The sequence below is a fragment of the Cydia fagiglandana genome, chromosome 6, assembly GCF_963556715.1.
Source record: "Cydia fagiglandana chromosome 6, ilCydFagi1.1, whole genome shotgun sequence".
Classification (NCBI taxonomy): Eukaryota; Metazoa; Arthropoda; class Insecta; order Lepidoptera; family Tortricidae; genus Cydia; species Cydia fagiglandana.
The window spans coordinates 4,783,640-4,809,022 of NC_085937.1; the positions used below are offsets into that span (position 1 = coordinate 4,783,640).

The 25,383-nt window shown below is 38.7% G+C and overlaps 2 protein-coding genes across 2 annotated transcripts; one reads left to right on the forward strand and one right to left on the reverse strand.

Annotated features, from left to right (window-relative positions):
- Nucleotides 1-44: 44 nt before the first annotated feature.
- Nucleotides 45-21,221, forward strand: LOC134665044 (odorant receptor 30a-like). The gene is made up of 8 exons (XM_063521827.1): nt 45-794; nt 868-967; nt 1,176-1,283; nt 1,381-1,536; nt 16,324-16,563; nt 17,255-17,428; nt 17,892-18,052; nt 20,620-21,221. Exons 1-8 carry the CDS (start codon nt 82-84, stop codon nt 20,762-20,764), a joined length of 1,797 nt encoding a protein of 598 aa, XP_063377897.1. The 5' UTR covers nt 45-81; the 3' UTR covers nt 20,765-21,221.
- An 880-nt stretch (nt 21,222-22,101) lies between these two features.
- On the reverse strand, nt 22,102-25,207 carry LOC134665557 (vesicle transport protein SEC20). The gene is made up of 5 exons (XM_063522533.1): nt 24,971-25,207; nt 24,650-24,822; nt 23,935-24,092; nt 23,301-23,404; nt 22,102-22,856 (listed from the first exon to the last, which is right to left on the reverse strand). The coding sequence occupies exons 1-5, from the start codon at nt 25,115-25,117 to the stop codon at nt 22,692-22,694; spliced, it is 747 nt and encodes a 248-aa protein (XP_063378603.1). The 5' UTR covers nt 25,118-25,207; the 3' UTR covers nt 22,102-22,691.
- Between the last annotated feature and the right edge of the window lie 176 nt (nt 25,208-25,383).

Consider the following 25,383-nt stretch of genomic DNA (forward strand, 5'->3'; position numbering starts at 1 on the left):
AAACTTTCACTAACTAAAATGGCAAGACAATTTGAATTCAATTCGATTAGATTTCAATTTACAAGTTACAAGGCTTTCAAGATGTTGGGTTCACTTTTAGAGCTGAGCGATGACTTCTTTGCTTACAATTTAAAATATTTGTTTATCGTTGGATTATGGCCGGACGATCCTTGGGCCAAAGCGCATCCAACTCTGTACAAAATGTACGAATATACAACGCACGTAATGTCAATTATTTTCTTGATTGTTACTGGCATCGGGACCTATCAAATAAAGGACGACGTAGTTCTGCTTATGACGAATTTGGACAAGTGTCTGGTAGCATACAATTTTGTCGCAAAAGTGGTTATTTTCGTTGTCAAACGCAGGCAGGTTGAGATTCTGATTTTCGAGATTATTGATTCAGGCGATCAGTTGACAGAAGAGCGTAAAAAGATGATGTTGATGATGATCGTAATTGTAACTGGATTGAGTACATCTATAGTAGGTGCGTTTAGTGCTTTAGCTTTGTATCATAACGAATTATCTGTAGAGGCTTGGATGCCTTTCGATCCGATGGAAAGCAAGATGAATTTGCTGACGGCTTCTCAACTTTTGGCTATTAGCTTTGTGGTCCCGGTGATTTGGAGAGCTATAGCCATGCAAGGCACAGTATGTAGCTTAGTAATGTACTTGTGCGACCAGCTGGTCGAATTGCAAGACAGGATCAGGTCGCTGGAATTCACTTCTACGACTGAAAGAGCCGTGAGAGAGGAATTTAAAGATATTGTAAAAAAACATGTTCGGTTAATGAGGTAAGTTGTTTTATTCAGAATCATGATAAAATAGATAGACAATAACAAACTTTAATAATGGATTATTTTACAGGTACACTCAAGATATGAATAAAATTTTCGAAGAGTATTTCTTGATCCAGAACTTAGCGGTAACTTTAGAATTATGTCTGAATGCTCTGATGGCCACAATGGTACGTACCTAACTACCTATGATAGTGATAGATAAAATATTGGTGTACGGAAAGGCAGGATTACCTCAGCAGGGCTTTATTGACAGCGCAGCGTCGACACAGCGTCGTCTTATAGGACGCAGGCAATACTTCGATTTCAGTCCATATTACTAAACTTTTTATAAAGTTGTATTTATTATATATTTCTTCAATTATTTAATTGTTTCAGGTTGGATTCGAGCAAAAGACTCTGTTGGCTACTTTCTTCGCCTTTTTATGTGTTGCTTTGATGAATGCATACATTTATTGCTATTTGGGTAACGAGATGATCACTCAGGTCGGTACCTATTTTCCTTTCAGTGTATCTGCAATCTGCATAATATAATATAATAATGTAAGGCACAAAAACTTCCGCATCTGTAAATTTATTGTAGAGTGAAAATCTTGCTTTGGCGGCATACGAATCTTCGTGGATATCGTGGCCATTAGACCTGCAGAAAGATTTGGTTATCCTCCTGAGAGTAGCCCAGAAACCGCTGTATATGAGTGCTGGAGGCATGGTCGCCATGTCTATACAGACTTACAGTCAGGTACGTATTACACAACGCAAATAGGTAGGTATTATTACATTTATTACATACTAGACGGGCCCGCAGCTCCGCTCGCGTAAATGAAATAAAGAGTTTGTCTTATGTTTAGTTAAATACCGATATTATTATGTATTGAACCCTGCCAGGGTTTATAACTGTGATAGGGACTTCTTATTTGTAACCGATATTTGGATAACTTACTTCGCAAATTTCTCAAAAAATTATGTGATTTGATAAAATGCAAGATTGTATTTTTTCATCTACGTAGGTATTTATTTAAAACTTGTTTCAACATAAAATTATGGGGTCGCATTTGAATTACGCATTATGGGGAGGGGGGAGGGAGTAGGACCCCTCCCCCCCCGAACCCATCCCGAAAGTTAGGAAATCAATAGTTACCACGAAAATATTTTTTTTTATTTGTTGAGGTTATGTTCAATAATACAACCAAAGCGTACGAAAGGATAACCAATTTTGAATTTTGTATACATATTTTAGAGCTATGTCCGTATACATGTTTTTGAACACTTTGTCCGTATACATGTTTTTGACCACTGTATTTCGTTTTTGACAGCGAGTCAGGTGTGTTGTGAGCGCAACTTCAAACACGTATAAAAAAAAATACGCGTCTCCTAGACACAAATCGGGTGTCATTTGAAAGGGGTGACCAACCCCTATAAAATGCCACCCTTCCCCCCGCCCCTCCCTATAATACGTGATTCAAATGCTAACCCAAAATTATTATTTATTTTTATAAGCCCAATTGCAAACACGTTCATTAGAATGACGAATATGTACGACCACCGCCCATAAATCGCATTTTCATACAAACGTAAATAGTCCCCATTTCCCTGTCTGGATATTGACATTACTTACGACGGCTACGGTGACGCAACGACCGAAAATGAGTCCTGGCTTCCGACACCATATCACGCCATGTTTCCCGGTCTTGCGATAGCTCTCGCCAGTCGCCATGGCCGAGGTTGATCAGATCTTGAGCAACCCTTGAGCTCCAAAATATCTGAGCATGCACTTTAACTACATTATAATTTACATTGTTCAGATATTTGTGAATACCTCAGCCGTTCCGATATATCTGATGGTGACTGTTCAGCAAGAAGAAAAAATCCTACCTGGTCGAGTCGTATCGTATTACGCGAGAAAACAGTTCCCGAATTGGTTATATCTGTAAAGTCATTAAAGTATAATTATCACACACACATTATTACGGGCACCATCCCTTGAACTGATGGGTTCTCTGACGCATCTCGGCAGCCCGTTCCCCGGACGAATGGCAATGTTTGCCGAAGCCGTGAAAGTCAATCTGAATAATATAACTCTATATAACTCAAAAAGAAATTTAAAACAATAAAATACAAATTATTAACACGATAATCATACGATAATATTCATTTCATGAAGGTGTCTTTATTGATAGAAACAAAGAAATAAATTAACAAACATAATAAAACTTACAAAAACTATAGGTAAAAAATTTGCCCCAGATCGCCGTCAACGGGCAAGGTGCCCAGAAGGCTGGCCGTATTTCCCCGCTGTATAGCGATGCTAATACGCTGGGCGAAATAGTGGCCAGCCCTCTGGTCACCAGAAGCCTCTATTAAGCGCGCCGACAAGTCTTTGTACAGTCGACGCGCACTTGGCCCCCACGGCCCCAAAGTTTCGACACCAAACGCCGCAAATATGTAGCTGCTTCCCAGAGCGGCATATTTGCGGCGCTTGAGGCTTTCGGCTGAGGAAGCCGCAGCGCCAGCAGAATCCTTGGTGCTTGGAACATGGGACGGTGCCAGGGTATCAACGCAGGTAGCGTCCCAAACTAGCGGCCGACCCATGCTCCAAGGCACCAGTGTCATTCCGTCGGGCCTCTTGCCGTCATCCCTGGCCAGACCGCTGGGCTCGAGGACTGCAGGTACTTTGGCACTAACAAGAGCCCGACGGAGGACATCATTTATGCTGGCATGGCGGGGGATCCTGCCAGCGCTTCGAACACATGAGAGGCCATGGTGGCCAAGAATGTCCACCGTGGTGCCACATTGACAGCGATGTGGCTGATTGGTAGATGCCCCTAAACGTAAGCTAGCTGCTAGGCGGAAGGTAGTGTTGTCGAGAAAAGTCCCAATGTTTGGAGAGGGTAGCGCCTGCAGCCACAGACCTGACTCCCACTCTGCAGTCGCAAGGAGACGAGCTCGGTCTATCGAACTAGGTGACGTATCTAAAAGGTTTTTCCGTACTAGTTGACAGAGCGGCTCGTCCCACTGCCTCTGCGAGCAGGGGTTTTCAGGCAGGTCTGTGTTGGGACAGGTTATAGACCAGACGTTCTTGGCCTCGGAGCAGTGCGCGGCCTCCATAGATCCAATAGAAGGACCTAGTATTTTCCCTATAAGGCTTTGAGCACCATGCACCGAGGACAAGAACGCAGGTAAGGATACACAAGAAATTTTGCGGATGCCCAGGCCGCCAAACCTAATGGGTAGGCTAGCCTGGGTCCAAGACCTTTCGTCAAAAGAGATGTTAAAGATGGATGTGAGTGTTTCAACGACCAATGTATCTAATTTTGAGACCAAATTGGGGTGTTTCCAAAGATGGGTTCCGCGAAGAATATACGTGAATTTTGGAACGAAAAGACAATGCTTAATGATGGAATAGGCTGAATGTAGATTAATTTTGGCCAGGCGGTGTGATGTCGCTGTAAAATTTTGAATTTTTGAGTCAACGAAATTTTCAAAGGATTGGTCTAGGACGGGGCAGCCAAGGAGGTGAAGCGATTCTTTGTTTACAATTTTGATGCCAGGGGCGAGTTGTCTACAAAGGTTGATTGTATTGTCCTTGTCCGGACAGGAATCTGTAATAAAAAGTTCGCACTTTGAAAAATTTAGTGAGAGGCCAATTTCTTTCAGGTCTATGTTAATTTTTTTTAAATCCTCGAGGACGGAAGTCGCTACGCCGCCGAGGGTCCCGTCATCTAAATACCATATGTTCAATTTAGAATTTAGTTCCTTAATTAAAGGATGTATAGCGAGGCTAAAAATTGCCGGGCCGAGCGGGTCGCCTTGTTGACAGCCTACAGAGGATGCCAGAACGTTACTATTATATAATAATTTTGTAGGCGAATTATAGCATTGCCAAAGGAATTTATAAATCAAAGGAATTTTGTCTTTTATTTGGGTCAACAAGGCGCCCCGGTCTACGGAATTGAAGGCATTGCAAACATCCACCTTCAGCAGGACCTCTCCTGCATTATGCTCAAGAAATGTTCGCACAGCATGCACGGCAGCTTCACATCCACTTTTTGAGCCAAACCCCAGTTGGATAGGCTGAAGTTCTGGGGTGAGCTTGGAAAGGATGGAGCGGCAGGCAATTTTGGCGGCAAGACGTCGGAGCGTGGTGCCAACTGCAATGGGACGGATGCCTCCATCTTTTTTTGTTAAAGCACAAAGGTTAGCTCCATACAGGACGTCCCTGATATCGTCCGGGACCTGACCGGCCAGCATGATATTCACAAGACACGTCAGGTCTTTTAAGAGAATTTCCCCAGGTTCACCACACCCGCTGCACAGGAGATCTTTCAGGTGCTGAGGAGTCAGGCCATCCAGACCTCCCGCAGAGCCATTGGGGAAAGATAATACGGCTCCAAGGACATCCTGTGTGGTAGCAGTAAGGTTTGGATCACCAGGCAGTGGGGGATCAGGCAGGCAAAGGTTTGTAGCTGGAGGTGGATGCTTGCTCATTTCATTGATATGTCATAAATGGCATTTTAAGTCACTCGTATGGGCTATGGACTATGGGCTAAGGTTGAGGTTGACAGCACTTTTTATTTCACTTCGGGTAAAAAATCTCAGAAATACCTGTATACCAACATGACAAACATAATTTAGGTTACTTTAACTTACGGATTTTTTGGTCTAATCTATAGCCCCGCCAAACGAAAGCAACCGAGAGTTGCCGAGAGATGGCCGAATAAAATTATTTTGAAAATTTCATTTGCTTATTGTAAATTAAATACGCATCGAAAGCGATAAATTTTATGTTCTAGTTCTATTCTCATATTTAGATAATAGATTGGAACAGTTTTTTCTTATCATACGTGCGTCGTATTCGAGAAACGTGTCAAAAACTTTTTTAGAATTTTGTAAGGCGCCATCTCGCTTCTTCTCTCGTTTTTTATCCCGTTCTGGTTTTTCAATTTTATATAAGTTAATGTGAAGTTCATAAGTAACGTCATCCACTTATTACCACCCTTGTGGTTTTATTTGCGTTTGCAAACTGTTTTGATTTCAGTTTTGTAATTAGTAGGTGAAAAAACCGAAAAAGTATTATAATTCCGGTAATAGGTACGATTTGTATTTCTTTTTCAGACGCTGTACAACGGATACTCTATTTTTGCTGTGTTAAATGACGTTGTCGCTTAAGCGAATATAATAATATGTGCTTTCCAACAGATCGCGCATATGAACCCATCTCTAATGGATAGCCACAATATGAACATGTCTTTGCTTTTAATGTAGTTGCAATTAGGTATGATTAAATGTACAGATCACTTTCTGTTGTATACGATCACTTAAAAATAAAAATAAACCAGTTAAAAGGAAATATAATAAAAAATAGCATACCACACGATACACGACAGGTTACACGATAGGTGGTGTTTTATGTTTATATTTTATTCCTCCCATCTTAACTCTTTCCAAGTTGCATTCATTTGACGACCGGTCTGGCCTAGTAGATAGTGACCCTGCCTGCGAAGCCGATGGTCCTGGGTTCGAATCCCAGTAAGGGCATTTATTTGTATGATGATACAGATATTTGTTCCTGAGTCATGGGTGTTTTCTATGACAGCGTTTTACACAAAAATAAAACGCTAATTAAATAACTTACCCTATTCGGAACCTAATAATAATATTGAGAGTGGCAACACTGTTGTCGGTCGTATTGTCCTTTTCTAGCATATACGTCCCTCTCTCTCCCACACTCCCACCACAGCAGTTTGCTTTTTGGCGGTTGTCGCAAAAACAAATTTCCAACTCATTGTCTCAAAATTATACATATTTACACCAGGCAGGATTAAAACTTTAGGTTCCGAATAGGGTAAGTTATTTAATTAGCGTTTTATTTTTGTGTAAAACGCTGTCATTAAACAACTGTACCGCTATTCGGAACCTAATAATAATATTGAGACGTGTTTGTTATCGCCTGGTGGTGGGATGACGCCAAGCCAATGTGATTATACATGTACTTATTATGTATATGTAATATTATTATATTATGAGTGTTTAATTAATTATGCAGTACACCCTTTATTTTAACACCTGTGAGGAGAGAGGTATTTAGTAAAGCATACAATTTGATATTCCATTATATTATGATACTAACTTAACATTTTATATACGTACTTAATGTACTTATAAATGTTCAAAAAGAATAAGTGAGTCACCACAAGGGTGCTATACTTAATTACTTAAATGTATGTGAAAACTAGGTAAAAGAAGATGTGATAAGTCAGTCTACTCTTCAAGGAGCATACACATCTGTTATAAGGAGTAATGTAATTCAAGTATGAAAAGATAAAAATAATAAAGTACTAGAGTAGTTTTTATTTATAAGTCGCAATTATTATCAAATTTGATAATAATTATCTATAATAGTAAGGTAAGCAGTTGCAGGGATATAACAAGGACAGGACATTTCTTATTTCCAGAATCCCTCGGGATTAAGTAGACGAATATTTTAATTATTCGTTAGATCACTATCACCACAAACAGAGTTAATAAAATTAGGTACTTATTGAAATGTCATAGGGAATCACTAAATTTATTTAATGACTGTAAGCCATATACTTGGTTATAGGTTATAGTTATAGCTATAAAATGCATTTAACCCTTTTAAACGCTTTACTAACGAGAACGCAAGTCAGTGTACATAAATAAACCTTGCTTAAAATTGTGAAGGTTACTATGAGAGCTTAAGCCACAACACTCATGTGTTCACTGCGCTGTGGCACTAGTTATGACGCTTTGTGGTGTTCTTGTGTAGAATTGCTACAGAACTTTATCAATAATATTTGCAGAGTCATTCTAATTAAATTCATGTTTAGCTATCATAACCTTAATTTTACTCAAAAATTTGTATATATGTAGTAAGAGTAGTTTCTTAGTGGTTTACTTTATTTGGTGCCTACTGGTAGACATAAGCCTTAAAACTTTATTGGTTCTGACCGCTAAAGTGGCTAATTTTCTGTAAACTATTCATAGACATTGCTTAATTCTGAATATTCAGTTTTCTCTATTCAGTGTGTAAATTATAAGGAATCAGATACTTAATTCGAAACCCTAGCTCATCGCATAGGTGCTTTTAACCGAAATACAAATTTATGTGCTTATTTCGTGATTTTACATTATTTGCTGTGGGAAACCAGGGGGTTCCCTATTACCATTTGCCGGGCGCCTGTGGCCCCAAAGCCAACAGCGCAGAGGCCCTTTAAGAGGGAGCTATTTTATCCAATGCTAGAATCAACACTTTGTCGAATCTATTAGATATTTAGGTATACTTATCCTCCTTATGAACTAAGGATAATTGTTACTTGTTTATATTTCAATAATAGCAAGATTGTAAATTATTTTATATTCTGAAATATAAAATTACTTAATTTGGGCCAGTGTACTTTTGTATACTATATCTCTGGCCTACTACCTACTATAGGTTAGTCTAATAACATCCCGCCTCCTGGGAGGCAATATACAGAGTTCTTGGATATATATTCACGATATCGCTAAGTGTGTGGACCTAGTTTTCCGACACTTGACTGCATGAAATTATTGTGTACATTTTTTACAGGTCTCGAGCAAGAAGGGTACCTATATATAGGTTGAGGTCCTTAACTTGTGGATTTGGTAATAGGAGCAAGACACAGACGGGGTGTAAATTAATTGATCCACCATGTTTCAAGAGGTTCATGTGCATTGATGCCTTCAAGTTACACTGTACAGACAGACTATATAACTCTTTTGCAGAGTTTTGCTAACATATTATAATAAATGACTGCATTTGTTTGGGTGTACTTGTTCCACGACAAAAACATATTTATATATATTACAATGTATTTTTGAAAAGTACTCGCCTTTCAAAATAGCTTCGCCTTTTCGCAAGGCTTGCTGCTGTTTCACATTGTGCAAAGCAAACAGTATCGCAATGCTATAATTTTGTATAATTTGAGAACTAGAGGGTCATGCCCTAGACGTGACCGCCCAGAAGTTATACTAGAATCGTTCGTGCAAACCATTAATTCACTGTTTATTAAAAACCTTATGACTGGGTACATTACATTCTACGGTGGGTACATTTGTTAAACGTATAGTATCAAACTATGACGAATAATGAAAAGTGAATTAAGTGATAACAATATTTGGTCCGTGCATAGAAGCACGTGCCCTTGAGATTAGTGCATGGGTAGTTTAAAATAAACTTAATCTGTGCATAGGAGCACTTACGATCAAGGTGATTCGAATCCTCAAGGTTCACAAGGCAGACATAAGGGTGTAAAATAAAGCATTCATAAACGCCCAGTTTGGTCAGTTTTGTATATTTTTATTTCCAACATGCTTGTGCAGCACATGACAATTTTCCTATACCATGCCAGTCAGGGATATAATAATTAAATAGGTAACCTTGGTTATGTCGTGTACCTACATAGGTAGGTACTCGTAAAAATGTTAACTGAAAGACTAGTGCTCTCGAGGCAAATATAATTTATATTAATTTCGAGTCTGTCATAGCAGGCATAGACTTCAAAGGTTTTTACATATTCATAGGGCCGCTAAACGGAACCCTTTGTACACCTTGAGCAGGCTGTTTGTGCTCTTGTAATTTTATTTTCACACCATGAGTGATATTAAACATAGCTTATTTCAGAATTGAACCGTAAGCTATGTTGTGTCGTGAGCTTAAGTGAGCCTGATTTAATTAGAGTCCACAGATTATCTGGACCTTTGAGGATTGACCACACCTTATTCTAAATATCAATATTCTGCCTGGGCTTATGGTCGAATTTAGGTGACTAAATCTCTTAGTATTATCCATGCCACCCACGTTATGAGGCTTAGCGTCTCCAGACCACAATTTTATATTAGGGTGCAAAGATTTTTTCATCTTTAAAATACAAATGAGTCGAGATAGGCCTGGAATCTTAGGTTATTTTATACCTATTATATTATAATTTTAGAAATGTTAATTAGTCCAATTTTGGGTTTAGCCAATAGGGTGTCCGGGACCCTTAAAATAAACAAAAACAAAAATACACAAAAATGAAACCTCGAATAACGAAGCCTATTTCGACTGATTTTTACCCAGAACATTATTTTGTTAGAACCCTTTTCACTTGTCCTTTGTCCAAAAGGATGTATTTACATATTCATCTTTGTTATATTTTTATGATTGTGGCCTACTCGCTCGCCTGTGTTATGACCATATCATTTAATTTCTGACATGCCTTGCGCAGGCTTATATTTATAGGTTGTAATATCATCATCAATAACTTGATATCAGTTTGTGAATGAATCAAAGATTCTTTGGCACACCTTACGCAGGTGGAAATATGGCAGCCTTGCGCAGGCTTAAATAGGTACACAACATATTGGTTTCATCACAAATAACTTGACGTTAGTTTGTGCCTGCATAAAAGATCCTCTTAGGCACACCTTACGCAGATGGAACCATAACAGACATAGCTTAAGAATATCATTCAAATGAAGTTTATGGGTAATATTCCCTTAGTTGAGAGTTCTTCGCTCGACAAGGGGAAAGGATTTACTTTAATAGGCACTTTTAGAAAGTGTCATTCACGGTGACGAGATTTGCCATAACTAAACTTTAACTCTACAGTTAGCGAATATAATTTGAAATTATGAAGCAAACCATGCGTCTTCGTCAATGAATTAATCTAAACATTCCCATATCGTTAATGCCCTTTCAAGTCACAGGCTTCCGATTTTATTTAAAACGTTTACAAGTGTAGGTACTATTTATGTAGGTAGGTAGGTAGGCTTAAAGATGTATGTACCTATAGTTACATATATAATGAATAATCAAGTTATTCAAATCCAAAATAATACAAGCACATATAGCAACTACATGCAAGAGTTCTTTTAAGCTGTTAGTACCTGTTATTTTTTTAAAGAGATACCTATCTACCTACATTTTTACCATCTTTTTTTTTTTTTTTTTAAATCAAAGATCTAGTTGGAGAGATATAAATTGGTAGATAAGGAGTGAAATACTTAAGGATTTCCATGTCATTCTTGCGCAGAGCCATGCTAATCTCTCTCTTTATCTAGTCAGACTTAAGTTTACGTACTGCCGAAGTACTCACTTTCCACAAAAATAAATGCAATGCTTGCGATGTAGGTTTGTTCGTTACCTTGTGTCCCTCAGAGCGGAAATAGAAGCCCCGCGAAGCGGGGCTTCGTCGACTCCTAAGCGGGTACACGTTATTTATCAGCAAGTATATTACCAAAAAAAATATTTTGTAATATTATATTTAACCCGGAACGGGATAAACCGACAAGTTGCTAATAGATACTTGGACAGATAAACCCTACACGTCTATAAGCTTCTACCTTAATACGTAGGTTCTACGTAACACGTATTAACTATCCGATCCTTTCGTATTCGAAAACACAAATCACTTGAAAACTGAAGGGTATGCCTCCACACATCACCATTTAGTTAAGTGTTATACCTAATTTCAACCGTTATTATAGACACACAAAGATTTAAAGTAATAAGTAATAAGACTCAGAAGAGACTTAATGTAGGTATAATATTAATTAAATTCTAATGGTGACAAGTGCACGCTTTACCAGCTCGATGTGTTTTCTAACATTATGTGTTTTAGTATTTTCATTAGCATAGCCACGGTGCGCGCAGGCAGCCTTTGAAAACTTACACATTACTATTCCGGATCGTTTTTATTTGCTAGATAGTTTAACGGACACTAAATTTAAATATTTATTTCGAACGGCAAAAGCCGTTAGAAACTGTTTTTCAATATAGTCAGCTAAACTGAGGTACAAATTCAAAAACTCACCAGCAGTTTAGCTTCACGACCTTCCAGATGGAAAAACAGCAAGCCAATGAGTTGGAAATTTGTTTTTGCGACAACCGCCAAAAAGCAAACTGCTGTGGTGGGAGTGTGGGAGAGAGAGGGACGTATATGCTAGAAAAGGACAATACGACCGACAACAGTGTTGCCACTCTCAATATTATTATTAGGTTCCGAATAGCGGTACAGTTGTTTAATGTACCTATTTAAGTATTTGTATATTATATATATCGTTGTCTGAGTACCCCACAACACAAGCCTTCTTGAGCTTACTGTGGACTTAGTCAATCTGTGTAAGAATGTCCTATAATATTTAATAATAATAATATTCGATAATCTAAATGAGTCTTAACATCTTACCCAACCACCTCAGTTAAACAGTAGACGTATAGGTATCTACATGTTACCTATATGTATAGTAGATTGTTAACCAAGGGATGAAAGGCACTAATTTCTGCCGAGTAGCCTAAGCAAATTAGAAAATTCTGCGGAAAAAATCAGTGTAGTTTTGAAATTGGTACAGGCATACCTTGTGGTGTCCAGATAAACATACTAAAAGTCCTCGAGGGTATGTGGTGTGCTGAGGGTGTAGGGGGGGGGGGAGGGGGCGAGGGGGTTGAAGGTACCTTATGGCTCCTCTACACGATGGGCCAACGCCGGCCACTCCAAGGGACGCACCCATGCGGTAGAATGAGATAGCAATATCACTTGATCCCTCTGACGCATTATTGCGTCCCTTGGAGTGGCCGGCGTTGGCCCATCGTGTAGAGGAGCCATTATAATCCGAGGCTGAGGGCCTACCGCGAACCACGTTCGACGTGTTGCCTCTCTGTCGCCCTTGTAAATTCGTACGCCAGTGTGACAGGGAGACAACACATCGAACGCGGTTCGCGGTATGCCCTCTGAAATGATGCCTTTCACCCGAGTTAAACACTCTACTTTTCATTTCGAATACAAGAAAGTACTCGTAAAATGCATGTTTTTTAAAAAACATGACTAAGTATAAAATTTTATAGCTGTGCTATTTTTTGTTTATCGTTTTCTGGTTCGTACCTGGTCCAGCGTATATCGTTGGCTATTCAGTGCGGGAACGCCGCTGGTATTTTGGGGACGTTTGTGCCGGGTACTTACCGGATTAGGATATAGGTTTATGGCTTGTTATTGTGTTGTGTATTTACCAATTTTCTTTTAAATTTGACGATGCGTGTTGCGGATGACATATATGTGAAAGTATACATTTTATTTTGACGAAACCTGAGGTGGATGAGCTATCTGTAATCTGTATGGTGACGAAGCCTGCGCTGTGGATCTGAAGGTATTGTTATTATTATGTTTTTATTTTTGTGGGTTAACAAAAAAAAATCGTACTTGGAACCTAAAATACTCTAGTGCACAAACGTATCATTTTATGTCAAAGGTGTGTCTTTTAGAACAACAATGACCCTCTTGCAGAACATGAGAAATAGTTTAGCTACTATCTTATAATTATAAGACTTGCACTTAGTTTACATCTGTGGTCGCGCTGTGCCAGTACTGTAAAGGTTTACAGTACCAGACTTACTACATAATTTATGTGATTGACTATTGTGTCGGGTAAACTTATTTCAACTTGTTTAAAATTTATCCGAAAATAGGTCACTATGCACCTTTGCACCTACTAACTAAATAGCAAGTAACAACGCAACGATAACGCAACGTTGATTAAGCATCCGTACGGCGTGAAACTCGGCCTAGGTAATGTCAGGACATTGCAAGAACATACATACATACATAGCAGGGTCATTCGGAAGAGCCTTGCACTACGTTTTGCCTGTTCCGACATTCGCGTTGGAAATGGTATCCTTTAATTCAAACTAATTGAAGTTTAATTGTTCAATACGGTTTTAGGTCTTCATCCCCCTCGCATTAAATTTTCATGGAGAAATTTTTCACTTGTTGCACTTGAATCACAAAGACCCTTCTGTATGGAAAGCCACATTTCATGCTCGTATTTATTTTAAACGCCTAAATTATCGTTTTTTATTAGTATTCATGACTGATCAACGATTGACCCCTAGTCTCACTGGTGGTAAAGCGACGACAGGGTCAGATGAAGCTCACCGATTCAGTAATACATCGTGTAATGTTAATAAATTGAACACTCGTAATACGTTAGATTGAATTGTTAGTTTTATTTTATAAAATTGTTGATGTTATTATTTTTGCTTTTATGTAAATTCAATGTTGACGTGTAAAAGTGCCCTTGTGGCCTATTTGCTGAATAAATGTTGATGTTTGATGTTTGACTCTGTTGTTTCCCGACTCGCACTTGCCCAAGTTTATCAATCAGTTGATAGTGTATCAGATAGTAAAAATGCTATACATCTTCCACGCATTCGTTAGTAGTCCGTAAAGCGGCGCGCACGCAGCATGGCGCACGATTTGAACGGCAAGGTCGCGCTTGTGACGGGCGCCGCTAACGGCGTGGGCGCAGGGATCGTGAGGCTGCTGCTGGCTGAAGGAGCGAAGGTATGCCTTTAGGCATTAAGTCCGCCATTTGTACATTTTATTCGTATTTTATGCAATAAAGTTTAAATAAATAAATACCTTTGCTGTTGGGATTAAAAACCCGTGGATGCCATGGATACTAAACTTATTAAGGCCTGTCCAGGTGGGACAATCAAATTTGATTGACGTCATTTTCAGATTTATGGTGGCGGGAGTCGAGCTATCGCTCGAAATTAAAAAAACCGGCCAAGTGAGAGTCGAACTTGCGTTCCAAGGGTTTTGTACATTAAGTCCGACTCACGCTTGACTGCACATTTCTAATAGGTTTTCTTGTCATCTATAGGTAGAGAACTATTTTGTGTATTTTTTTCCAAAATTTTAGACCCAGTAGTTTCGGAGGGGGGAATGGTTATTTTTTGCTATTCTCTTAAATAACTTCTAACCTATGTATTTTAAAATTATAAAAAATACATGTATATTAGAATAGAAGTTCTCAAAATGAGCTCTTTCATTTGATATACATATAACACAATATACAGGGTGTCCCACGGCTATGCCACATGGAGGGAAAGTACCCTAAATATTGTAGATGGAACATTTTACTGAAAGAAGACATTATTTTAATTTAAAAAACAATTTAAACTGCATTCATAGATTTTTAAATAATTACATGGTTGAACCGGGAATCGAACCCGCCGCACGAGAAAAAAAAGTCCCCCTGTAGCTTTATCATACCGATCGAAAGGCTTGATCATAAGGATTATTTTTTGCTAAAGAACATAGTGTCAGAAACAAAAGGAAGACCATGAATTTTAACATTTGATGTGAAATTTAGCGAAATAATCAAAAGAGTGCGGCTTTGTATTCAACAGAATGAGACTACATTTTGAGCATTTGATAAATTAAATTGATTAATTTTGAATTAAAAATGTTAAAATTCATGGGCTTCCTTTTATTTCCGACACTATGTTATTTAGCAAAAAATAATCCTTATGATCAAGCCTTTCGATCGGTATGATAAAGCTACAGGGTGATTTTTTTTCTCGTGCGGCGGGTTCGATTCCCGGTTCAACCATGTAATTATTTAAAAATCTATGAATGCAGTTTAAATTGTTTTTTAAATTAAAATAATGTCTTCTTTCAGTAAAATGTTCCATCTACAATATTTAGGGTACTTTCCCTCCATGTGGCATAGCCGTGGGACGCCCTGTATATAGTTAGAATTTTTTTTTAACTTTCTGGCCACCATGTTTAGCATTAATTTGTTTACATTACATGTCCATCTTTGGGTCACTAATTTACATCATCATCATCATCATCTCAGCCATAAGACGTCCACTGCTGAACATAGGCCTCCCCCTTGGATCTCCATACGTGCCGGTTGGAAGCGACCCGGTCGTCTGTCCATCTTGTGGGTGGACGTCCTACGCTGCGCTAATTTACGTATGTGTGCCAAATTTCAACTTAATTGGTCCAGTAGTTTCCGACAAAATAGACTGTGAAAGACAGACGCACGAGTGATCCTATAAGGGTTCCGTTTTTTTTCCTTTTGTTTTCAACTTAATTGGTCCAGTACTTTCCGATAAAATACGCTGTGACAGACGGACAGACAAAAGGGTTCCGTTTTTTTCCTTTTGAGGTACAGAACCCTAAAAATTTGCTTCGAAATTCTCACGTATTGGCACCGAAAATTGGTATTTTTGCATCCGCACCGCATAAGCTTACAATTTTTTTTCATTAATCTTATCACACAAAATGTGTGATCTGTCTATACAATCGAATCAAGTGGGATCTGCGAGCCAATCTCATTATTGCGTTCACACCACATTAATTACCTAAATTATGAAATTAATCAGATTGTGCGAAAGGAACCACACATAATTTTTTATCGTATCCGTTATCTGGTGTAATTATTTTAGATTATTTTAGTTTTTAGATAAATATATTCTTTAGTTTTACAAGTTCCGTTTTGTGTTAGCATAAGTTTAATTTACCTACTTGCTTTTTATTGTAATAAGATGAATGTTAAATATTATAATCAAATTCATTATATTATATTATTACAAGCAAATTCGGAACCGGTATAGATATAATCTCAACATAACATGTTGATGTTATGTTGACATTACCATATTGACCTTGCACTTTGGTCAATCTAAATTTAAAAATTATTCACACAAATCACACAGCACGTCGCCATTCTGGACATCGATGAGACTAGAGGGACTGCGTTCCAAAACGAGTTAAACGCTGAATTTGGCGCCAATAAGAGCAAGTTCTACCAGTGCGACGTGACGAACGACGATCAGCTGTTCGCGGCGTTTCAGTCCGTCGTAGCGGGCCATGGGGGCCTCGACCTGGTAGTCAACAATGCTGGAATCATGAACGATGCCCCGCACGTGTATAAGAAAGAAATTTCGATTAACGTGGTAAGTTCTGAGAGTTGCTCATTGTCGGTAGCTGTAATAAATAGGTATAAACTCAAGCAAGAATTCATAAATAACCAAATAGGCAATGGGAGTCGCATTGGCGTTCCTCAGGAGTCAGGGCTATTACCGCGAAAATCGAAGTTCGCAAATTGCGGGCATCTTTCTCTGTCACTCTTATTACGCCTTCATTGGAGTAAAAGGGAAAGATCCCCGCAATTTGCGGATTTCGGTTTTCGCGGTAGGCCCTCGGGTCCGACCATGATTAACAGTTAAAGGTTTGTGGTTGAATAGAAAGTTGCGTGTGCTTAAAGGCTCCGTCACACAGGTGCGTTTTGCGGGCGGAGCATGAGAGGGGCGCGCCGCTTTTACATATAAAACGCTCACGCCCCGTCCGGAAAACTCGCCTGTGCGGCCTGTGTGACGGAACATTAAATGCTTATTTTATTAAGTTAATATTCAATAGGTGGGAATCGAACTAAACCAAATGATTGAACTAAATCAAATGTTAGTTAGTATTGTTTGGGCATGATAGATCAAATGGTACTCGTACTTCATAGTTTTTTTGCTTACCTACGCTCCAAGAAACTAATGGGTTCGAACCTACGACCACGTAATTCTCACGCTGAAAGCGCCTCTTGCTAATGTCTGTTATTTGCCATTATTCAAATTTATTTACACATTTATATTCCAGACTGCTCTGATCACCAGCACCTTGAAAGCCCTAGAGCTGATGCGTACAGATGAAGGTGGTAAAGGAGGCACCGTTATCAACATAGCTTCTATCGCCGGCCTTTGCCAGTTGTCTGTCATGCCCATATACTGGGCCACCAAGGCGGCTGTTATCCAGTTCAGCAATTGTATAGGTGTATGTATTTTTTTTATACAAGTGACGTTTTTTTTAGAAACCGGGTAACTGAAAAGGCTTCCTCATACTGTTGGCTTTTGATCCGCTACCACCTACTTAGGGACGGGGCCGCGGTGCAATGGCCTAAGGCACTCGTCTCCGCAGCTGAGTAACGAAACCATAAACTTTTGGAAAACAAGCCAGCAGGTATAGTCACCAGTCAACAGTCGAGAATTCTGTCTTCCTAGTAGAAGACCGAATTCTGGACTGTTGCTGATGCTGCATTTGATGATGCCTATTGCAACATGACAATCAGGAATGAGATTAATAAGAGACATCCTCTCCAAATGTGTAGTCTCTGTTCTCAATTTATCTACTCTTCTTCGTTTATTAGTATTTTCTCGATCCAACTTATTTTTCAATTCCCTGCAAATATTTTAGGTTAACTTCTTCTTCTTCAAACTTTATATAAAAATAATTTCAGAAAGAGGATTACTACGAGAAGACTGGCGTTCGCGTCCTAGCAATGTGTTTTGGAGCCACCGACACTAGTCTCATCAGCGGTCAGAAGCTGGGTTCACTGGACAAGAACATGGCCGGCGAAAACATCTCCAGCTTAATTCATGACACCCATCATATACAACGGTACGTACTCTTAAGCACTTACCATGCAGTGGCGGATTTGCAGTCTTTGCCGCCCTAGGCCCAAGCCTTGTAGCCGCCCCTTTCTCAGCATCAGCACCCATCATATTGACTACATTTAGATCAGACAACGAAAAGATATATTATGGAGGGAAATGCTTGGGACACATTTTTACTTAGTAACTTTTTTGGACTCGTTAGGAGGTGAACATATCACCTTTGGGGGGTTTGGTTTGAAGGTCACATTTTTCGGTTTATCGCTTATTATATCTCAGAAACTATACTTCCTTGTGACATGATCATAGGAACATAGGTTTTACGAACAAAATAAGCAAATACTTATTCATTTTAAGTGACAGTTTTACCAATAACATTGACTTTATGTACCTACAAAACCATTCAAAAAATCTAAAAAAGAAACATAAGAAAAACATTTTTTTTGCCTAATTTCTTAGTTAATCAAGAAATTAGGCAAAAAAAAATGTTTTTCTTTAAACTATTTATCCTAAAATTATAAAAAAAATATTTGAGATTCTTACAATGAGCTCTTTGATTTGATATGTAACACGATATAGTTTAAAAAACTTTATTTTTAAATTTTCTCATTTACCCCCCAAATGAAAAATGGCCTCCATATTTAAAATTCATTTAAATAAATGTCCGTTATACGTCCATCTTTGGGTCACCAACTTACATATGTGTGCCAAATTTCAACTTAATTGGTCCAGCAGTTACGGAGAAAATAGGCTGGGACAGACGGACAGCCAGACGCACGAGTATAAGGGTTCCGTTTTTTCCTTTTGAGGTACGGAACCCTATAAACGGGGAACAAGGCGCGAAGGCGTCAACAATATGCGAAATCGACGCCACACTCGGCTTCGCGCCGCGGTTCGCGCACAAGTGTGGAGGGCCCTCCAGATATCGTAAAAATTGTAGCTTGTAGCAAATTTAACCAACTTTCATTTTATATAATGACATATCGTCTCTTCCCCCGGCTCAAGGGCTACGGCCGGGGACTTTTCATATGTTCACCTCCTAGATAGTCCAAATAATGTTAGGTACAAAGTCAAAAATTGTGTTTAAAGCATTTCCCTCTATAGGTACCTTTTTTTTGAGAATTCGTTGCCTGGCTTAATTTTGTGTTATTTTTTGTTATCATCAGCGATTTTTTTTTCATAATTTGCCGCCCCTAATATCTCGCCGCCCTAGGCCCGGGCCTACTGTGCCTTATGGGAAATCCGCCACTGGCACTTACTAACCGAACCTATTGTGAGTTCCTAAAAGAATGTTGAAGAAAAACTGTGGGCTATCCTACCGAAACCACACAGCGCGTGACATTTAGGCGTGTTCCAAGGTATGACGATGGAGGATGTAGGTATGTCCTATCAACGACGAGCGGTACAGAGCAACCGTGGGCATCATGCCTAATGGCTCCTCTACACGATGGGCCAGCGGCGGCCACTCCAAGGGACGCATTTATGCGTTCTAGGGAGCAAGTGATATTGCTATCTCATTCTACCGCATGGCTGCGTCCCTTCGAGTGGCCGGCGCTGGACCATCGTGTAGAGGAGCCATAACAATTCATTTGAACATTCTGAACTGAGCACAAACCATAAATTATACGAGCAGTAGAATAGAAATCGAAGACAGTCTCTTCTTAGAATCTGAGATTCAATATTGCTCGTCAGGTTAGAGATAGTTGAAAACTCGCAAAACGTGAAGTGCAGAGTCAAAGGGTCCAAGCTAGTATCTAGAGCCCCTGCTCTTTATTGAGCATAATGAGCATTTTGGATACCAGCGCGGAAGGAGACGAATCTAATCTGACTAGATGGCTGTCCCGGAATCAAGGACATTTAACCAATTCGATACCCATACGATACCTAATTATATGGGAGCGAACGAAAACACCGGCATTCACAAAGAGCATTTACTGACAACTACATAGAAAATAAAATGTAAAATAAAAACAATATAATAAAATGACAAAAGGTATAAAAAATATAAATACTATATAAAACCTTATTAGGTTATTAGTACTCGACAATGACTTTGAATAAAATAATCTATCTAATTCTATCACAGTTACATTACATATCATAATACGAATGAAAACTTGCTTTAGGCCAGGGTGTGTTAAATGATAACGATTGGCCTTCGTAGGTGTGATCCGTACTGAAAGCGACACCGGTTATTGACATACATACATATTTATAATCACGTCTATTTCCTGGAGGGGAAGGCATGCAGAGACCACGGATTTCCACTTGCTACGATCCTGATATACCTCTTTCGCTTCCTTCACTTTCATAACATTCTTCATACACGCTCGCCGGTTTAGGGTGCTCTTGACCTGGCCTTTCTTCAGGATTTCCCCAATCTGATCAGAAAATGTCCGCCGAGGTCTACCCCTTCCACTTCTTCCTTATACACTCTCCTTGTTAGCCTTCTTTCACTCATTCTTTCCACGTGTCCAAACCATCTCAACATACCTTTCTCAATTTTTGTCACTACATCTACTTTCAGTCCACACTTTTCTCCGTTTATTGAATTTGCCCAATATCTGTTTACAGCATGGAATCAGCAGCTCAGGGTGTGATCGAAGCGTACAAGAAAGGCTCCAGTGGAAGCACCTGGCTCGTAACCCGGGACCTCCCTGCCATGGACATTACTGACAACGTCAATAGGGCTTATGAGATCTTGGGCGAACATATTTGACCGCATGTACAGTCGACGTCAAAGATAAATTTACAGCCAAAGTAACAAAAAAATGTTTACACGACCTAAATGCTATGACAATAAAGTCGTGTAAATAATTTTTTGTAACGTTAGTCGTAAAGATCTCTTTGACGTCGACTGTACATGTGGATAGGCAACCAAACTCAGTGAGGATAAGGCCTGAGTTACACTTGTAAGTTTTACTTACGTAAGTAGGGACACGGCTATACTACAGAATGAGAGATGAATATCGTTATCTCATTCTAACAAATAGCTTTGTCCCTACTTACGTAAGTAAAACTTACAAGTGTAACTGAGGCCTAATAAATCCTATTTAAAAATCGGGAAAGTTGAAAGCGGCACACGGATGTTACAAGGTTTTATATTAGTGTATACTTAATCATGTAAAGTTTTAGTTTTATTTTTGGTTGAAATTAATTTCGGTAAATAAACTCAATTCGTTGTTTTATTTTATTACCATAACGAAGATTCAGAGTTATATTATCCTCTATTTGTTTCACCATACCTACTCGGCATGTAAAACGTAGGTACAGTCAACAGTGGCGAGGTGTTCAAAATTACCTTGATAGAGTCTGTGCGGAAAGAGAAGAGTCGTGGAATGTATGGGGCTCAATACATTCCACAACTCTTCTCTTTCCGCACAGACTCTACGCTCTTATTCTCATTTGGCCCGCTTAGCAACTTCTGCTGCTGACTTTACTTTTTGGTAACAAAACAAAACTTAACGAGCTGGGGTACCACTAATAGCACGGTTCTGATTTTTCATTAACCGGAAGACCGGATAGCACGATCTAGCGTACAATACCTAGGTAACTTTATTGAAAATCGTAAAAGCAAAACAAAAATCCTTTAAAACATATTTTATTTAAATGACCTAGGTATATTTACAAAATATTTACAAATAAATTGCAAAACTTAGGCATAATAATAATTACAAATTAAAATAGCAGTCCATCATATAAATAACTCAGCTAACGCTGGAAAAAATACATTTCTAAGAGCACACATTAAATATTTTAAATACAGTCGTACTTCAGCCTCATCTACACCTACAATCATAGACAAATAAACGTTCGGAAATATTGTGAAAAAACTAAAAGATTGTGAGAAAAATATACGGTTTCAGCCATATAATCATTTCCCTATAAGCGGGGGCGTATTTAGAAATTTGGCGCTCCGGGCCAATACGTTCCGCCGCCATAGAAGTCAAGGAAGAAAAACAAAATGCCAGGTGCGGCAGGGGCAGCTTACGCCGCCCCTGGCGGATTGGCGCCCCGGGCCATGGCCCGGATGGCCCTAGGGTAAATACGCCCCTGCCTATAAGGCACCACGCCATGCAGCGCCATTTTGTTCAGCTGCAAAAACCACGGCACAAAGTATTATTGGGTCATTATCAAAAAATATATGTGGTCTAATTGCCGCAACCCATAGTGTATGAAAAGAAACGTGGCAATTAGACGCAACCGCCGACATATTTCTCAAAGAATGACCCTATTCAACCGAATAAGCACATTTATTGTTCATTTGTCTATAAAACAGTCTAGTATAGTCTGTCGATTCGTAGCAGGCCCCGAACTGCTAATCCTTTGTCTATTGTTAAGTAAAACCGCACGTGCTACTTACCTGCAAAAAAGGGTCTTAATTTTCTAATTGGCACCTGAGCACGGGCTAGTCCAACGCTCAAAAAAACATTGTAGGTGCGCTCTTCGATAACGCGCCTTTGTTACGCATCTGGATGACACATTTTAGACTGGTTCGCCACGCGAGCACTCGGTAACCGTAGAGAATTATACGACCCTTTTTTACAGGTAGAGGCACGTGCGGTTTTACTTAACAATAGATAAAGGATTAGCCGCTCGGGGCCAGTTACAAATCGAAAGACACCAAAAATCATGGCATGCTTACACTAAAACAGTCTCTTCTGAACGATGTATAGACACACAGCCAAGAAAAAAAGGAATGCAAAGAACATAATGAGTTTGTCTGTGAACTCCCTTCGTCCGTATTTCTTCAACAGCTTGCTAGATTCTGATATAGATCCCGCTGTGTTCTGAAGCTCTGATTGAGTTCCCTGCAAGTAAGTGTACAATTGGTCACAAAATGTGTCTTTGTTTGTAATGATTGTTGTACTAATCATAAAGTAAGAATGAAATACTTACCTATAGATGAAGGACGAACAAAATACACTCATGGACAAATTTAGAGGAACACAAAAAAAGGTTTAGTTACTGGATTATAGAACCTAAAGTAATTTCAAAATTAGTAAAAAAAAATTTATTTGCGCTCTTTGTCCATGAGTGTATATCGTAAACCGTCTTTATTCGTAATGAAGGTGTGTTGTGAAATGTACTCCTTGCCGAGGTTTATTTAAGGCTGCTCCAGCGAACATCACTAAACATGTACGTGCATAGCGTTGTTATAGTCACACACAGGAGCGGCGAGTGGATGGGTATCAGTATGTTATCCACATAAGAGCCTACTATAATACGGACTTGAAAACAATAAATGCACTTACATGTACTGTAGAACTGGATGAAACTAAACTGTCTAGTGTATTCTGGCTTCTTTGTGTTGTGTCAGCTAACTGTCTGCTGATTTGTAGCAGCTGCTCTGTCACACCTTAAAAAAAACATAGAGAATGGTAAGTAGCGGCAGATAAATTAAAACAATTGTCATGCAAATTTATGCTAGTGTTAATAAAAGGAGAAATGAACAGGAATAGTATAACATATTATTATAATAAAATGATTTACTTACATTAGAGAGGAAATGACACATTAATATTTATTTTTAAAACGTGTCAAGTTGCAGTCAATGCAATAGGATGGAGCATAATTGTTATTTATGAATGTGTGTTAGTATAGTAATAGATTGCATTATTTTATTTTATATTCATTGATATTTTCTGTTGGTGTTTAATTTTGTTTTAATAATGTTGCTACACCCTAGTCAGGTCCATGTTGGTACTAACTACTTAATTAAAAGAATATCCTGCAACACCATGGTTGCAAGTAATGATCATGAAAAAAACTAATACAAATAAATGATTATGACTTTAACCTCAGATCAAGGCTAAAGGCAGAAGATTGGGAGGTCAATACGCATGGTCCCAGCGGAGTAAAGAAAAGGTTTGTGAGAGTAAGACATACCTGAAGATTTTTCAAGCAATGCATCACGGTCGACTTTTTTCTTCCTGTTTCTGAGACTAGAGTCGTCTCCTTCTGGTGGCTTTAGCAGCTCCTCCCGCTGAGCCTTCTCTATTGCAAACATGCTGGAGATGTTGGCGTCTTTGAACTCTTTAAGAAGGCTGTAATAAATAAAAATATGTAAAGTTGAGATATGTTAAACAAAAGTGAAATCAAAGAACTCTTTGGAAAGAACACTAAATTACAGAGTTGTTGGAATTTTAAATTTCTGTCAATTAATTAAATTTCAATTCTGCATTCCCGCTATGGAGGTTTGCGAGTCAAAGGGATTAAAAGTACCTTTTTGAATGGATACTTGAAATGTGTTGGTCAACATTTGTATAATCAAAGACTCATTATTATGACACAATGAGATTGAAATAATTCCTGTGAGAACTGATGCATCTTAGAGGAGCACATAGTCTGCTTGGCTACATAATCCCAAGAAATTGTGCAGTTTTTAGAAAAATTACTATTATCAAATCTTTAAATCCTAAGGGGAGAATTAGACTGTGCTAGAACTAAGTTTTTAAAGTATATATTAAATATTGCATAGTTCAACCACCAAAGAAACGCAAGAAAACTGGTCTCAACAGTTTTTGTGCCGCCAAAGTGTTCACTCAAGGTGGTTGCCAAGCAAGTTATGATATATGGGTATGGGTAAGTATAAAAAACATACATAGCCAGTTGTTGCCTCTGGGAAGCCAGTTCCGCAATATATTTATCATCCGAAGCTTCCTTCCCATATAATTCCATATTTTCTATTTCATCCCTCAGTAGATTTATCTTTGCCCGACCCTTTTCATTGAGCTCACTCAACGCCTCCATGGATTCTCTACATTCTAAAATATCCTGAAAATATAAAATAGTTGTACGTAATTAACATTAAAATACACAGGTTTCCAGGCGACTTCTATGTAAAGAAATTGAAGGGTATTAAGCTTTGTGATGTTAATTATTTATTGAGGTAAAGATAATGTAAATATAACTCGTTTCTTACCTGGATTGTAGCTTTGACCTGAAAGTGATATTTGGCCAACTTCTTTACAAAATTTTGAAAAACCACGTCAGGGTTATCTATCTTAGAGAATAGTTTTTGATAACTATCAATGCTGTTTAAATCAGGTTTGATATTCATTTTGTGCATCTCATTAATAAATAATTACTTATCAGTGATTTTAAAGATCATATAAAGCCCAATCGCAGCCCAAAGGTACAAAAATCACACGTCAATCTATTGAACTGTCAACAATATCAACTGTCAAAGTGTCAGTTGTTGTAGGGTAACGTTCCGAATTAATAGCATAAGCCATTCTTAAAAAAGACCATAAAAAGACAAAGCAGTTGTTCTAAACGTAAAGACAACGAGTAAAGTCCAGCTTTTGAAAATAATTCTTCTTTTTCAAACGTTTT

Bases quoted from the DNA above. Each gene is read 5' to 3' on its own strand.
- LOC134665044 (XM_063521827.1), top strand. From the start codon at position 82: ATGTTGGGTTCACTTTTAGAGCTGAGCGATGACTTCTTTGCTTACAAT. The intron at 968-1,175 runs GTACGTACCTAA...TAATTGTTTCAG, and splicing joins ATGCTCTGATGGCCACAATG to GTTGGATTCGAGCAAAAGAC. The intron at 17,429-17,891 runs GTATGTATTTTT...AAATAATTTCAG, and splicing joins AGTTCAGCAATTGTATAGGT to AAAGAGGATTACTACGAGAA.
- LOC134665557 (XM_063522533.1), bottom strand. From the start codon at position 25,117: ATGCACAAAATGAATATCAAACCTGATTTAAACAGCATTGATAGTTAT. The intron at 24,823-24,970 runs GTAAGAAACGAG...TTATATTTTCAG, and splicing joins AGGTCAAAGCTACAATCCAG to GATATTTTAGAATGTAGAGA. The intron at 22,857-23,300 runs GTAAGTGCATTT...ACTTACTTGCAG, and splicing joins CATCCAGTTCTACAGTACAT to GGAACTCAATCAGAGCTTCA.